The sequence below is a fragment of the Fukomys damarensis genome, unplaced genomic scaffold, assembly GCF_012274545.1.
Source record: "Fukomys damarensis isolate Sample0158 unplaced genomic scaffold, DMR_v1.0_HiC HiC_scaffold_27, whole genome shotgun sequence".
Classification (NCBI taxonomy): Eukaryota; Metazoa; Chordata; class Mammalia; order Rodentia; family Bathyergidae; genus Fukomys; species Fukomys damarensis.
Window position 1 is genome coordinate 5830262 of NW_022900939.1, and position 13253 is coordinate 5843514.

Below are 13253 nucleotides of genomic sequence, written 5' to 3' on the forward strand. Positions count from 1 at the left end.
GGGCCTGGGACCCTCTCGCGCGTGCCCAGCGGGATCCCCAGGATTGCGTGCCGGGAGGGGACCCGGACGACCTCCCCCAAATCCCCCAGGGCGACAGGGGACCGAGGTGGAGGCTCAGCCCTGGACTCCAATCCCGGCTACGATCGGAGTCGCTTGCTGCTCTTAAAGAGCTGCAGGCTGCTCCCTTTCAGGCTGAAGACAGGGTCTCGTGTCCTGGCTCAGTGCGTGTGTGCCAAGAAAGGGCGGCGGGGAGGGTGATCGCCAAGCCCTTGCACTGTAGGCAGCCCACCTTCTCGGGGCAGGGGCCTCCCGTGGATTGCACCGAGGGTCCCCGTGGAGTCCGAGTTCCTGAGCGCCGGCGATGCCTCCATGCGGAGAGCGCAGCCTCCGCTCCAGCCCAGCCTCTCGCCCCGGGGCTCCGGGCTTGCCTCGCCCGCAGCATCTCCCCTTGGTGGTGTTTTGGGTTCCCTCTCCGGCTACGGCCAATCAGCTTCCTGCCCCGGATCCTCCCCAGGGGCTGCAGTAGGGGCTGGGGAAGAAGTTGGGAAGAAACTGCTGGAAGGCGCCCGCGGACCGGTGCTGGCTAGGGTAGGTAGGTTGCCGGGCGCGGACGTCGCTGGACTCCCAGGAAGCCTCCCTGCCTCAGCCTCGGAGTCACTGGGCGCATGGCAGCCGGACTCGCGGCTTCATCTGCTCTTTATTAATAACGCATTCGGTGCCCTTGTGCCAGTGCTGTGTGTGATCAGGTCTCCTGCGGAATCCATTTCTCCGCTTGGGACCGTAGGTGCACCCCGCGATAGAGCAGCTGCTTCTTATAAGTTTGTGACCAAAGATCAAAGAACTTTGATCTTTGAACCCCAACCCTATTCACCCAGGCGCTATTCAGCCTGGGGGCGGGTGTGTGTGTGTGTGTGTGTGTGTGTGTTGAATCCTCCGATTCCCCTAGCAGCCCGGATGGGAGGGGGTGGATTTCCAAGTGGAGGGGATCTGCAGAACCCGGCCTTGCACCGGTTCTTTCTTTAATCAGGAGGAGCTCGTGTGCAAACCCTGCTGATTTCCGAACTCGCCTGGCAGGGCGTGGAGAGGTCTGAACACTTGTTTTAAAGATTGTTTTACCTCCCGAATCCAAAACAGCGTGCTCGTGTCTGTTCAACTATCGGAGGATCTTTGGCGGCTTTTCCCGAGTTCCCCGACCTCTTCCTCCCGGGGCAGGGTCCCCCGGCAGCCCGTGTCCCTCCCCGCACGCGGTGCGCTCGCCTCCCTCCCAGCGCTCCTGGAAGGTTATTTGCAGCCTCCGCGGCGTGTCGGGACAGCGGCCCTACTGGGGTAGGAATGTAGCTGTTCTTCCCACCACATGGGCCCCTTAAAGGGACAGCTTTGCTTTTTGGGGGGTTTCCCCCACCGAGCTGCAAAGGAAAAGGATGGAACTTTCCTCTCGGCCCCCTGGAGGAAGTTTTGAAAAAGATCAAGGGAAATGGCAAGGCACTGGGAAGGAAGGGGGGGGCTAAAACGGATACCAACAAAGCCAGGGAGGAGATTGTCGCCTTCTGCCCAGGGGAAGGGGGAGCTGGAAGGTTCCTGGCAGAGACCAGCCAAGCTGATTTAACTACTCCAGAGCTGTCAAAACTGCATACATTACACCGTGCAGAGGACTGGGACAAGGACCGGGTAGAGAATGGGGTATGTTTAATGCACAGAAAACGGATGAGAGGGTGTCCTTGGTGATTCATTTGGGTTCCTTTCTAATAGTTTAATAGAAACTTCTAAGCCTGAAAACTTTCTGTGCACATAGGGGAAGCGCAGGCAGGGAGATTTATACACTTTGCTGGGCCGATATTGAGCCATCCTTTGAGGCCTGGAGAGGCAGAGACACAGTGAGACCCAGCATTGCGGAACCAACATAGCCAGAAATGCTACTGTGAGGACCCCTGGCACTACGTTCTGGGGTGGGGGGGCGTGCAGGGAGACAGCAGCTGGGTAAGTGTAGTAGCAAATCCAGCAGGCCTGGCTCCAGCTTGGAGTGAATTCAGTGCACTAAACTATAAGGTGCTTACTTGAATTCTGAAAGTCCTCAGCTTTCCCCATAGCTTCTAGATTTGGGTTCAGTCTACACAACACTCTACCTTTATGATTTGGGAAGGAAATTTGATTGCTGGGAATAACCATGGCTGTTTTCATCCCAAGAGTTAGGACTATTTTACAAGTGGAAACTGAAAAGTAAAAATCTGCCCAGGAGCATTTAGGTAGATGAAAGGTTGTTTCTGAGGACGAGTGCAAAAGAGCTGAGCTGAGACTGGTCTCCTTCCTGTCTGGCTGTTGTCCTGATCGTGGTTGTCACGGTGCTTGAGTGACAATGTTCCTGATCTCTTGGACTCACAAAGATGCTTGGCTAGTCACTGATTTTGGATTTCCTCTTCTGTTCCCTGTTGAATATCAGATAACATCTTTGGGACTGGCACGCGGTATTAAGAATGACAGGTGCAAGGAAACCAGGGCAGGCCGTGACTGACCCTGAGCACGTTGGGCATGCTCATCTTCTGGGCCGGCACAGGACACAGAAGGTCACAGAGGACAGGGTATTTTATAGCTCTTTGCCAGCTCTGGAGTTTTCTACTGCTTAACTGCTAGAAGATGCAAAAACGGGAGGGATTGTTCATGTCAGTGTTCCTTAAAGAGGATAAAGACTAGTGGGGTTATTGAATGGGAGCAGCATGTGTGTGTCTCCTAATGACAGGACAGTGCTGTGCCCTGGGCCTGTTCTAGCCATAGTCTTTGAGAATCGCCACCACTCTGTCACAGTTGCCTGGACATGGACCACCTGAGTCCCATACTGTGTTGGCTTGCCATCTCGTTTCAGCAGTGGAAGCCTTGCTACCCGCTCAGCCTGGTGGGATTCGGCGTCCCAGGGAAGACTGTGCTGGCTGCTTGGCTGGCAGAACCTCATTGTGGCCCTATAAATAGCTCTGCTGACTGCCTGAGCTTCCACTGGCCTTCCAGCTTGGTGCTGCCAGGCCCGGCTCTCTTTCCTTGGTGCACTGGGGAGCATTCTCCAAACTTGGCTCTGCACCCATTCATTTGTTCCTTCATTCAGCAAACATGTATCTCTCAAGCATTAAGCTAATGCATGCAGCTCAGTAAGTGAGAAACGGGCAAGGTGTGGGCTTTTTTTTTTTTTTTTTTCTGGTTATCGAACTCAGGAACTTTGCGCTTTTGAGGCAGGCAATTTGTACTGGTTATCGAACTCAGGAACTTTGCGCTTTTGAGGCAGGCAGCAGCACCACTGAGCTAAATTGCTGGCCTAGGCCTGGGCTTTTGAATCTTGGCTTTAACACTTCTTGGTGGCCCTGTGTGAAACACTGAATCTCCCTGAGTTTCAGGGTTCTCATCTGCAGATAAGGGTGGGGTGAACAAAGGGGCAGGGTAGTCAATTTCCACCTAAGAATGCTATAAAAGTTGAGATAATAGCATGTTCAAACTATCCGGCACAGAGCCTGACAATTACTGTGATGCTATAGGGCTGGATGGATGTCACCTGCTTGTAGCAGGGTTGCAAAAGTGGGTCAGAGATGGTTCTTGCCTTTGGGATATGGGAGCCAGGTAAATAATTACACCACAAGGTCTGTGTGCTTAAATAGAGGCTTAGTCCTTCCTTCATTTCAGCTGGTTTTTTACTTTTCTTTGGGATGATTTTGTACCTTTTTCCTCCTCATCCAAAGCTTCGTGAAACCTCAGCATGGTTGCTGCCTGTCCACACTTCCGGGAAAGAGGTCTGTTAAGCTTTCAATGAGTAGGGCAGCCCCACTCTGCCTTAGATACCCCTGGGAGATGGAGCTTCCTTGTAGAATATTCAGGGAGCAGCCGCAGCTTCTCATCCTTAGATTGCTGTGACCCCAAGGTGAGAGGTGCTGGCCGAGGTCTCTTGTAGCTGGAACAGTTTAGAATTCCAAGCTCTCCCTCCCTTGGGCCTGAGGAGGGAGTTGGGCCCCAGAGCTCATAAGGTAGCAATTGCCTCTATCTGGGGGCTGAGCTGTGGGGGCCCCCTTCCTTCACGAGCCCTGTCACTTACAGGGATAATTGATGCAGGTCTCCAGCCCTAGACTCACCCCAGACCCCCAGCGCCTCCACCCCAAAGTTTGACCCCTGTTGTCTCTTTGTTTCTTCCTTTTAAGTTGGTGCCAGTGATGTGATGTTTCTGGGAGCTACAGAAAGTTGACCGTAACCCAGAGCAGCCGTTTTCAAAGAGCTGATTCTCTGGCTTCCTGGCGGTGCTTTGAGTCTATTTTCTGTTCTGCATTTTTGATTTAGCAAGAAGCAAATATCCTAGGTGCCCTTGGGCACCTCTTATGCCCATCCGAGCAGACTTCGTTCTTTCACAGCATATCAGCGTTCCCATCTGTGCTCAGACACGAGTGAGGTGCGCTGCACCCCATGGGAGTGTGAATGCGGCTTTTGGAGCCCCTGGTCATTCAGGTGAGGGTGAGGAGAGGAGGGGCGCGGCCTGGGACCCAGCCGGAAAGCCTGGCTGGGACTTGCAGCAAGCCCAGACTTGGTAGCAGGGAGCTCCCCTCACCTCTGTGCAGAGCTGAGGATCAGAGCTGCGAGCAAGCCGGAAACAAAGGAGGACGGGGAGCTGGGAGCGGACCTCCCATCTGGCCGAGAGGCAGCGACACAAAGGTGCTGCTGCATAATTTATCACCGGAGGTTTTCTGCAGCCAGGAAGTTCCTGGCTGCGGCCTGTCTGCGGGGAGAGGAACCCTCCCCCAGTCTGGATGCAGGGCCAGGCAGGTACAGAGTAGGGCACTGGGAGAGACACCTGATGAACACGTGCACTAAAGGTGCAAGCAGAGATCTCTCCAAGCTCAGCAGTGCCACTTCCTGTCAGGCCTGTAGGGCGGGAGAGGTGAAGTGAGCCTGGTCTTCCCTTCCGGCTGCTATAGCCTGGGGACCTCACCTGCCATCACTTTGCAGTCTTGGAGGAAGACCAGAGACAGTGGTCGACCTTTGCCTTCTAGAAACCAAATGGAGGTGCTACACCTACGAATAAGAAAGAGGAAGTCTCTCCTTTCCTACCCTCCCCACCCCAGGCAGTTTGAACCATAAGTGTGAACTGCAGGCTCAGAGAGGCAGTCAAAGTGAAAGGACTCTAAAATGTGTCTCTCTCCCCACCAGAGAATCTCTGCTGTCCTGGGAATGGTCTTTGCTGGTGACCATTTTTGCACCGTAACCTGGGACTTGGGGGATTAAAAATACAAATGTACTTGGGAGCAGTTAACATTTTGGAGCATTTTGCTGTATCCCAGCAAAGCTATATTTGATAATCATGTGTACGTGTTACCATAATATTCTCAGGTGCTAGGTGCTGTTACCTTCCCATCTTACAGGTGGGAGACCAAAGCTCAGAGCTGTTGACGGTTACATGGCCACTGAGTAACTGTTAGGACTTGAACCCAGAGCCTACGCTGGGAACCCTTCAACCTATATAGACCTGCAGATCAGAAAAGGCTGAAGCAGGAAGATTGCCAGGAGTCTGAGGCCAGCCTGGACTACACAGTGAGCCCCTGTATCAAAAGGAAAGAAAGACTCTAGAGGAATATATCATCCCTTCACTCACTTAGCAGACTTGTATTGGTCACTGAATGCAGGCCAAACGTGGAACTGTGCACTGTGAATGCAGACACAAAGCAGTCTGTCACACAATTCCAACTGCCAGCCGGCTTCAGTCTAGAAAGTACTTGACCCAGAGGGCCTGTGGGGAACAGACCCGGGATCTCAGCACCACCTGGGCAGTGGCAGGACAGGGCCTCACTCCTTGGCGTCTGCTGCCAGCTGCTTACCACCTACCCTTTCTTGGGATTGGTACTGATGTTGCCTAGGCAGTCGCTGCCCTCTCCAACAGTGGCTCCGTGCAGTCTCTTCCAGACTCCAGGTTTGTCTTAGGTGAGGGTGGGTCTGTCCGCATGGGCTCCTTACTTACACTCCTGTCGTTTTGCCCCATTCAGTGGCAGATGTTACTGAGTAGGCTGCCCGAATTGCCCTGGATGTAGTTGAGAGAAATATCAAATAACTGCTCTGCACCAAGTAAGGGTTATAGTAAATAAGGCAGCCTTGCTGCCCATGGACAGGAGGAGAAAGAAAAGCTTTAGCATGTTAGGAGAAAAACATCCAGTGCCAGGCATAGGGGCGCACACATGTAATCCCAGCTACTTGGGAGGCTGAGGCAGGAGGATTACAAATTTGAGGGAAGCCTGGACAATTCAGGGCATCTTTCTCTCAAAATAAACCAAAAAGGATTAGAGATATAGCTCAGTGGTAGAGAGCTTGCCTAGTATGTGGGAGGCCCTGGGTTCTATCTCCAGCACCACACACACACACACACACACACACACACACACACACACACACACACACACACACACACACACACACACAGGGAAAATAAAGAAATGTCCTTCAATTATGGGTGCTGATTCCTCCCTTTCTTGTCGTAGCCCTGATCCCTCCCGCCCTGGGGTAGCCAGTGTACTCTGGAACACTCACAGGACGCTCCTTACGTCTCCTATCCCTGGTTCAACTTGAAAAAGCTGCTCTGTAGCTGTGTGTAGTCACTGTCTGCCTATGAGCCTCCGTGGGACAGGCGTGACTTGTCTCCAGCCTCTGGGGACTCGCATGCGTGCCTGTGTTGCTAGCAAAACGTTGAAAGTCTGGATTCTGAGATAGCACTGAGAGGATATGAGTCTAAGAGTTCCGATGGGTCTGCTCTCCTAGTTGTAACTTATTTCATGACCGCACTTGGCCAGAGCAGGTGACCCTACCTGTTCAGTGGGCACCATAGCAACTGCTCAGTTATGAGGATGATTCAGCGAGCCCACAAGTGTATATGTGCAAGCAGCTGGCTCGCTGGAGAGAGAAAACTGCACCGTAGAATTATTTGTTGCAGGAGGCCTCTTCCTTCCTGGTCCAGCTTTGCGCAGAGGCAGTGGCTCAGAAGGGCTGTGTGACTCCAGACCCTCCCAGCTTTACTGCTTTACTGTAGGCAAAGGAAATTGCTCTTTACCTTAGCAGTAACCAGAAGGAGAGGTCACTGTTTGAGACTCATAAACTCAACATCAGGGAGAAGGGCCCAAAGTTGGAATTGCACTTTTTGACCTTGAAGCTTTGGAGAGTGTCACCATGGCAATATGGTTTATTGGGAGGCTTGGTCAGGGCAAGTACTGAGGGTAAGGACTGGCCCCACCCCACAGTACCTGTGTAACCTATCTACAGACTTAGCCTCCCCGTATCTGTCTTCCACTGGAAAATGAGGACAATAACAGTGGTTGGCTGGTGCACACCTGTAATCCAAGCACCTGGGAGGCTGAGGCAGGAAGATCACTGCAAGTTCAAGGCCAGCCTGGGGCATGTAGTGAATTTAAGGCCAGCCTAAACTACATAGCAAGACCCTAACTCTAAATAGAGAAAGGAAAGAGAAGGAAAGAAAAGAAAAACGCTAGCATGCATTCATTGTGGTGAGCATTCCATGATGTAGCAATGGAAACCACTTGGAGAAATACTCGGCGGGCACCTAGCCAGTACTCAAGCACTAAGTGGTGGTTGGTTGTTTTATTATAAAGCTGTTGCTGTGTGTCAGCCCTGTGCTGAGTAGTTTGCATGGGTTATTTTAGCTTCCCCAAACCCTCTGAGGTAGAACTAGTCTTATGCCCACTTTATGGATAAGCAAAGTGAGGCTTGGGGACACTAAGTAACTTGCTCAAATTTGCAGCATTGGTGATAGAACCAAGATTTCCACCTTGGTCTCTCAAATCTAGAATCTGTGCCTTCTGTGAAAGGGCCAGCATCCTAGGGACCAAGGGAGCTCGTAGCCAGCAAGGTCAAAACATGGCTGAGGATTCTGACTCAACACATTTGGCCACCCATGGTTGTTCATTTTCTTTCTTCTCTCACCGTTCTTTCTCTTAAAAGGGTTAAGAGCTGCTCTTTCTGATTACAGCCGGGACTTGAGTAAAAAGGCAGAATTCCACCTCTGGGAACCTCAGAGGGGCAGCAGTTGTCCAGAAAAGCTGGCTTTGTGGAGTATAATGTGTCTGCTTCCTGTATGAATGCCCAGGACGAGGGCTTCCCTGACTGGTGGCCGGCCACCCTGCCCATGCTGCCTCAGATGTGGTTCTGACCTGCAGGAAGTTGCGACTCCCCAGCCACCTGCAGCTTGCTTGGGGCTTGGTGCCCACCCGATGGAATGTTTTGTTCCAGGAAACCAGGACTTTTGTTGTCACTCAGCCAGAGGTGGGGGTGGGGTGGGGGCTCCCATCTGCCTCCTGTACTCTGCTCCTGCAAGCGGGGTGGGACTCTGCTGGTCTTGCTGTCCCCATCATCCTGGTTCTCTGGTTCTGACAAATCAGATTTGGGGAGAAAGTGTAGCCCCTGCATCCCCACACCCTCAGGACTCCACTTACTGAGCACCTGCAGGGTGCCGTGTGCAGGGTGCGTTTCTTTCACCTTTATTTTCTTGTCCAGTCCTTGTGCCCCCGCGTTTCTTTCTTTTCACAGAGGAGGGTACTAAAGCTTAGGGAGCCGAGGTACCTGCACAGGGTTTACAGAACCCAGGCCTGAGTGCTCAGCTTCAGTGTGCTTTCCTCTGTCCCCTTCTTTCGGTCCTTGTCACCTCCTGCCTTGAACTCCCTTCTGGGGCACCTTCCCGACCTGCTGACATTTGTGGCCACGTCATTGGAGTTGGGGAAGTTGTCCCGTGCACTGTGCAGCACCTGGCTTCTGTCTACTAGACGCCACCGGTCATGACACCAAAATGTCCCTAGATGTTGCCAAGCGTTGCCTGAGGAGCAGCCAAGAGCCACTACCTCAGCCTTGCCCTCTTCACCAGGCCTCGCTGTGAAGGGGACCCGTGTGTCACAACTTGCATGGAGTTTTCTTCGCTGTTCAGTGAAGCCAGGGCTCCCGGAGGGAGCAGCGACAAGCAGTTGTTCTCAGGCTCCATGCCCAGGGCCACAGTGAGAGAAACCCTCATCTCTTCTCCATTTCTTTAACGCAGGACAGAAGGCATGGGCTGGGGCCTGGGCCACAGGGTTCCCCAGTGCCTCTGCAGGGAATCTGGCCTGAGTTTGCAGAGAGAGAGGAGCCCTGGGCCTGCAGCAGGGCCTTCCTGCAGGGTACGGAGGATGCACAGCATCCCAAGTGGATTCCCTCGCTTTCCACAGGAAATCCTGCATCTTTCCTAAAGCAGCAGGCTCCTTTAGTGTGCTTACGTATGTGCATATGTGCGTGTGTGGCCAGACCTCTGCTGGGAATCCTGTAGGGATCTGTGGTTCTCTTACCTGAGAAATACACATTTTACCTATAGCTTCAGGGGACCACAGATCCCACAGGTCAGCCGGCCGGCCATCTGTCTGTGCGTCCACCAACCACTGTGGATCAGGAAACACTGCTTTGTGCTCATCCTTCCCCTTGGGGTTGAAGCAGAGAGAGAAGGGTCTAGGGCTCTCTGCTTTCTCGCTCTCTCTCTCCTCTCTCTCCTCTCTCTCTCTGGTTTTTCTTGACACAGGGCCTCACTGTAGTTTAGGCTGGCCTTGAACTCACTATATACTCCAGGTTGGCCTCAGTCTTGCAGTAATCTTCCTGCCTCAGCCTCCTGCTGGGATTACAGGTGTGCACCACTCTGCTTGGATTTGGAGGAGGGCACAACAGTGCCCTGTCTCATTCCAGACCCTGAGCCCCAGGCCAGGCCTAGTAATTGTCACAGGAAGTGAGGATGTGGACTGAGATTTGCTGGGCCAGGCGGATAGTAAAGGAAGAGGATGGTAACTTAAAAATGACTCCTTCCTTTTCCAGCTCAGCCTGGAGGGAGAAGAAAAGAAAGCAGGGGAAGATGAGTGGTGAGCCTGGTCCCTCCCTTCCCCAGCTGCGAGTGGAAGGCTGGGAGGGGAGAGCAACCCTGGCAGGACCCTTTGTTCCAGCTGAGGCTGCAGTAGGGTCACCAAGCCATTCAGAGTATGGCAGCTGGGTATAAGAGGTCTAGATCTCTAACACCATGATAAGAAGGAGAGAGGGCAACTCTAATAAATAACCACATTAACTCAGAGTTGATGTGTTGCCTAAAATTGGTCAGATCTTGTTATGGACTAAAATTGGATTCAACATACACATTAAATATGGTTATGGAAAGAAGTAAGATAGCTTATGTTCTTGACCTTTGACAATCGAAGTGCTCATTTCCATCCCTTCTCCTTGTATGGCTGTACATTCCAATGATCGCCATGCACGTCCATCTTTCTAACTAGACCACCTGCATATCAGAGAGAATAGCTTAGGTATCTTTGCATTCCCAAAGCCCTTAGTACCCTGGAAATGATGAGTAACTGTTTCACACGTCCTAGGCCCTCCTGCTGGACACGCTGGGCAGGGGCTTGGCCGGGCAGAGGCTCAGTGGGGAAGCCCAGCTGCAAGCTGAGATGAGGGTAGGCCGGGCCACCTGCCTTCCTCCAGGCTGTGGCCTCTCCTGACACCAGGCCCGGGTGGCCAGCTCGCTCCTTTCTGCCTCCAAACCAATCTCCTGTTCACCCACCTCACAGGGAAGGTGCCGTAGGACTCAGGCTGCTCTGCCAGCCTTTCTGGGCCAACCTGCCAGGGCCAAGTCCATTTCTCAGCCTCTTTTGGGAGGCCTCTCCCCAGGCCTCTGTCGCCTGCACCCTTGCTCCACCAGCCTCAGCCCTGAGGTGGCATCTGGAAGTGCTGTGCAAGAAACTGGCATGGACAGAGCCCAGGCTGCCTGAACCCTAGCCGGAGGACATCCCAATCACACTGCAGCGTCCTGGCGGCTCCCTGGGTGACAGCACCCTGGACTGGGGCTCCTCCCCTTCCCTGCAGATGGGCTGAGCCTGCCCTGGTCCCTTCCCTTCCCCTGCCCAGGCCTCGCTGGCAGCCCCGAGTGTGCGTGCGGTCGAAGCCACTTCACCTGCGCAGTGAGCGCGCTCGGCGAGTGCACCTGCATCCCTGCCCAGTGGCAGTGTGACGGGGACAACGACTGTGGGGACCACAGCGACGAGGACGGGTGTAGTGAGTACTGCCCGCGTGGGAGGTGGGAGGGGACCTGGAGGGAGGGCTGGGGACGGGCTTGTAGAGCATTCTGTCGTCTGGGCTCAGAGAGTCGAACTCTGTTTTTTGAGACAGGGTCTCACTGTGTAGTTCAGGCTGGCCTTGAACTCACTGTGGAGCTCAGGCTGCCCTTGAACTTAGGGCGATCTTCCTGCCTCAGCCTCCTGAGTGCTGGGATGACAGGCATGCGCCACCCCGCCCGGCTGAGAGTTAGACTCCGGATAGGGCAGCAGGTAATATACCTGCAACTGCCCCTTACTTTTGTAGAGTGGTTCATACCTATGTGTCCAATAAAAAAAATGTTGAAACAAATATAGAAGAAAATGCCCCAGAAAGCACAGGTGGTCTCTTTACATAGCTCTGCGTTTGTGTAAATATGTGTACATTTTAAATATATGGCTTTATGCACAGGTGCAGATTATTTTCGTTTCTTATTTTGGTATTTTTTATAATCACACCTTCGGTAAATAATAGAAACTTTGTAGGAAATCTCATTCTATGCAAATACCCCCGCTTTTTGAGACTAGGTCTCATTGTGTAGTCCAGGCTGGCCTTGGACACCCTATATAACCCAGGCTGGCTCTGAACATGTGGAGGTCCACCTGCTTCAGCCTCCTGAGAGCTGGGGCTAAATGGGTGCCCTGTCTTGGGTGCATGTAACTATCGCTGCCAAGCCAGGCGTCTGGGTTTAGGGGTGCAGTCTCTCACCTGCAGCAACTACTCTAAGGGTGGCTAATTAGTCTAATGAGAGCCAGGGCTTTATTAACTCTCACCGGGGCAGCTAATTGTGACCCTAATGCACACTTCGCTTTCCTACACATTATCTCCAAAGACCTCACTGAGCTGGGGATAATTATCCCCATTGTACAGTGGGAGAAGAAACCACCACTCTGAGAGGATAAACGATTGCTCGGTGTGATAAGTAATGAGTTCTAGAACTGGAAGTGGAGCCCGGATGTGTCAGTCATGGAGCGGGAAGAGGGAAGGAAAACAAAAGCCTGGTTCTCTTGCCTGAGTTCTTCTCACCGCTCTTTTGCGGGCTGTGAGCCATGGGTGGTTTTCCTGCCACCCTGGGGATCCCTCACCAGGACCCCCTTCTCTTCGCTGGTGGAAGTTTCTGCTGAGCGCCTCCCCGCTGGCGGCAGACTCGAAGGAACTGAGGCTGCGAAGGGTTCAGGCCCAGCGTGGCCCCCCTGACCGATCCCCTTCTCCCTTCTTTCCGGGACCCAGTGCTGCCAACCTGCTCCCCTCTGGACTTTCACTGCGACAATGGCAAGTGCATCCGCCGCTCCTGGGTGTGTGACGGCGACAACGACTGTGAGGATGACTCGGACGAGCAGGACTGCCGTGAGTGCTGAGCCCGCCGGCCTCTGCTGGGAAGGGGCTTCCATCGGGGCCTGGGCGCGGACTCCGTCCTGTCCTTTGCCCTCCTCCGGCCCTCGGTAGGATCGGTCCCTGCGGGGCCGCCTCCCCCGAAGCTGGGGCGGCACTGGAGCTGCCCGATGCCCCGGGAGCCTTTCTGCTGGGCTTCCAGGCACCGCAGCCCTGCCTGACTGCTGCTCTGTGCCGCAGCCCCCCGGGAGTGTGAGGAGGACGAGTTCCCCTGCCAGAATGGCTACTGCATCCGGAGCTTGTGGCACTGCGACGGCGACAACGACTGTGGCGACAACAGCGATGAGCAGTGTGGTGAGTGGTGAGGGGACCCTGGCGTCGCAGGAGTCCGAGCAGAGGCCCAGCCCAGGGGCCCCGGACTTCTGGAGCGGCCTGGGGACCGCGGGAGGCAGAGCACCCGGGTGCCCCGGCGCTCTGTGCAGTGCAGAGCCTGGATTGAATTGCGGGGTCTCGGGGGCCCCAGTCTCCTCCGCCCGGGAGGCTGTGAGGCCCAGAGCGCGGGCCAGGGGTCTGCAGGGCCCCTCAGCACGCTGTCCCCGGCACCACAGACATGCGCAAGTGCTCCGACAAGGAGTTCCGCTGCAGCGATGGCAGCTGCATCGCCGAGCACTGGTACTGCGACGGCGACACGGACTGCAAGGACGGCTCCGACGAGGAGAGCTGCCGTGAGTGCCCCGACTGACTCGGGCTTCGGCTGGGAGAGGGCGAGGGCGGCCCGGGCCCGGGGTCGGGGTCAGGCGGAGGGAGGGCACAGCTCT

The 13253-nt window shown here is 54.3% G+C and overlaps 2 protein-coding genes across 2 annotated transcripts in view; one reads left to right on the plus strand and one right to left on the minus strand.

Moving 5' to 3' along the window:
* The window catches only part of CUNH11orf49 (chromosome unknown C11orf49 homolog), a 164132-nt gene extending 163746 nt beyond the window's left edge, over positions 1 to 386 (minus strand). The window contains exon 1 of the mRNA XM_010612444.3: positions 290 to 386. Coding sequence (XP_010610746.2) covers positions 290 to 371 — 82 coding nt within the window. The 5' untranslated portion in view covers positions 372 to 386. The remainder of the gene's footprint in view (positions 1 to 289) is intronic.
* The window catches only part of Lrp4 (LDL receptor related protein 4), a 45832-nt gene continuing 32948 nt past the window's right edge, over positions 370 to 13253 (plus strand). Inside the window, exons 1-6 of the mRNA XM_033756809.1 lie at positions 370 to 588; positions 1602 to 1680; positions 10918 to 11064; positions 12334 to 12450; positions 12676 to 12789; positions 13044 to 13160. Coding sequence (XP_033612700.1) covers positions 370 to 588; positions 1602 to 1680; positions 10918 to 11064; positions 12334 to 12450; positions 12676 to 12789; positions 13044 to 13160 — 793 coding nt within the window. The remainder of the gene's footprint in view (positions 589 to 1601; positions 1681 to 10917; positions 11065 to 12333; positions 12451 to 12675; positions 12790 to 13043; positions 13161 to 13253) is intronic.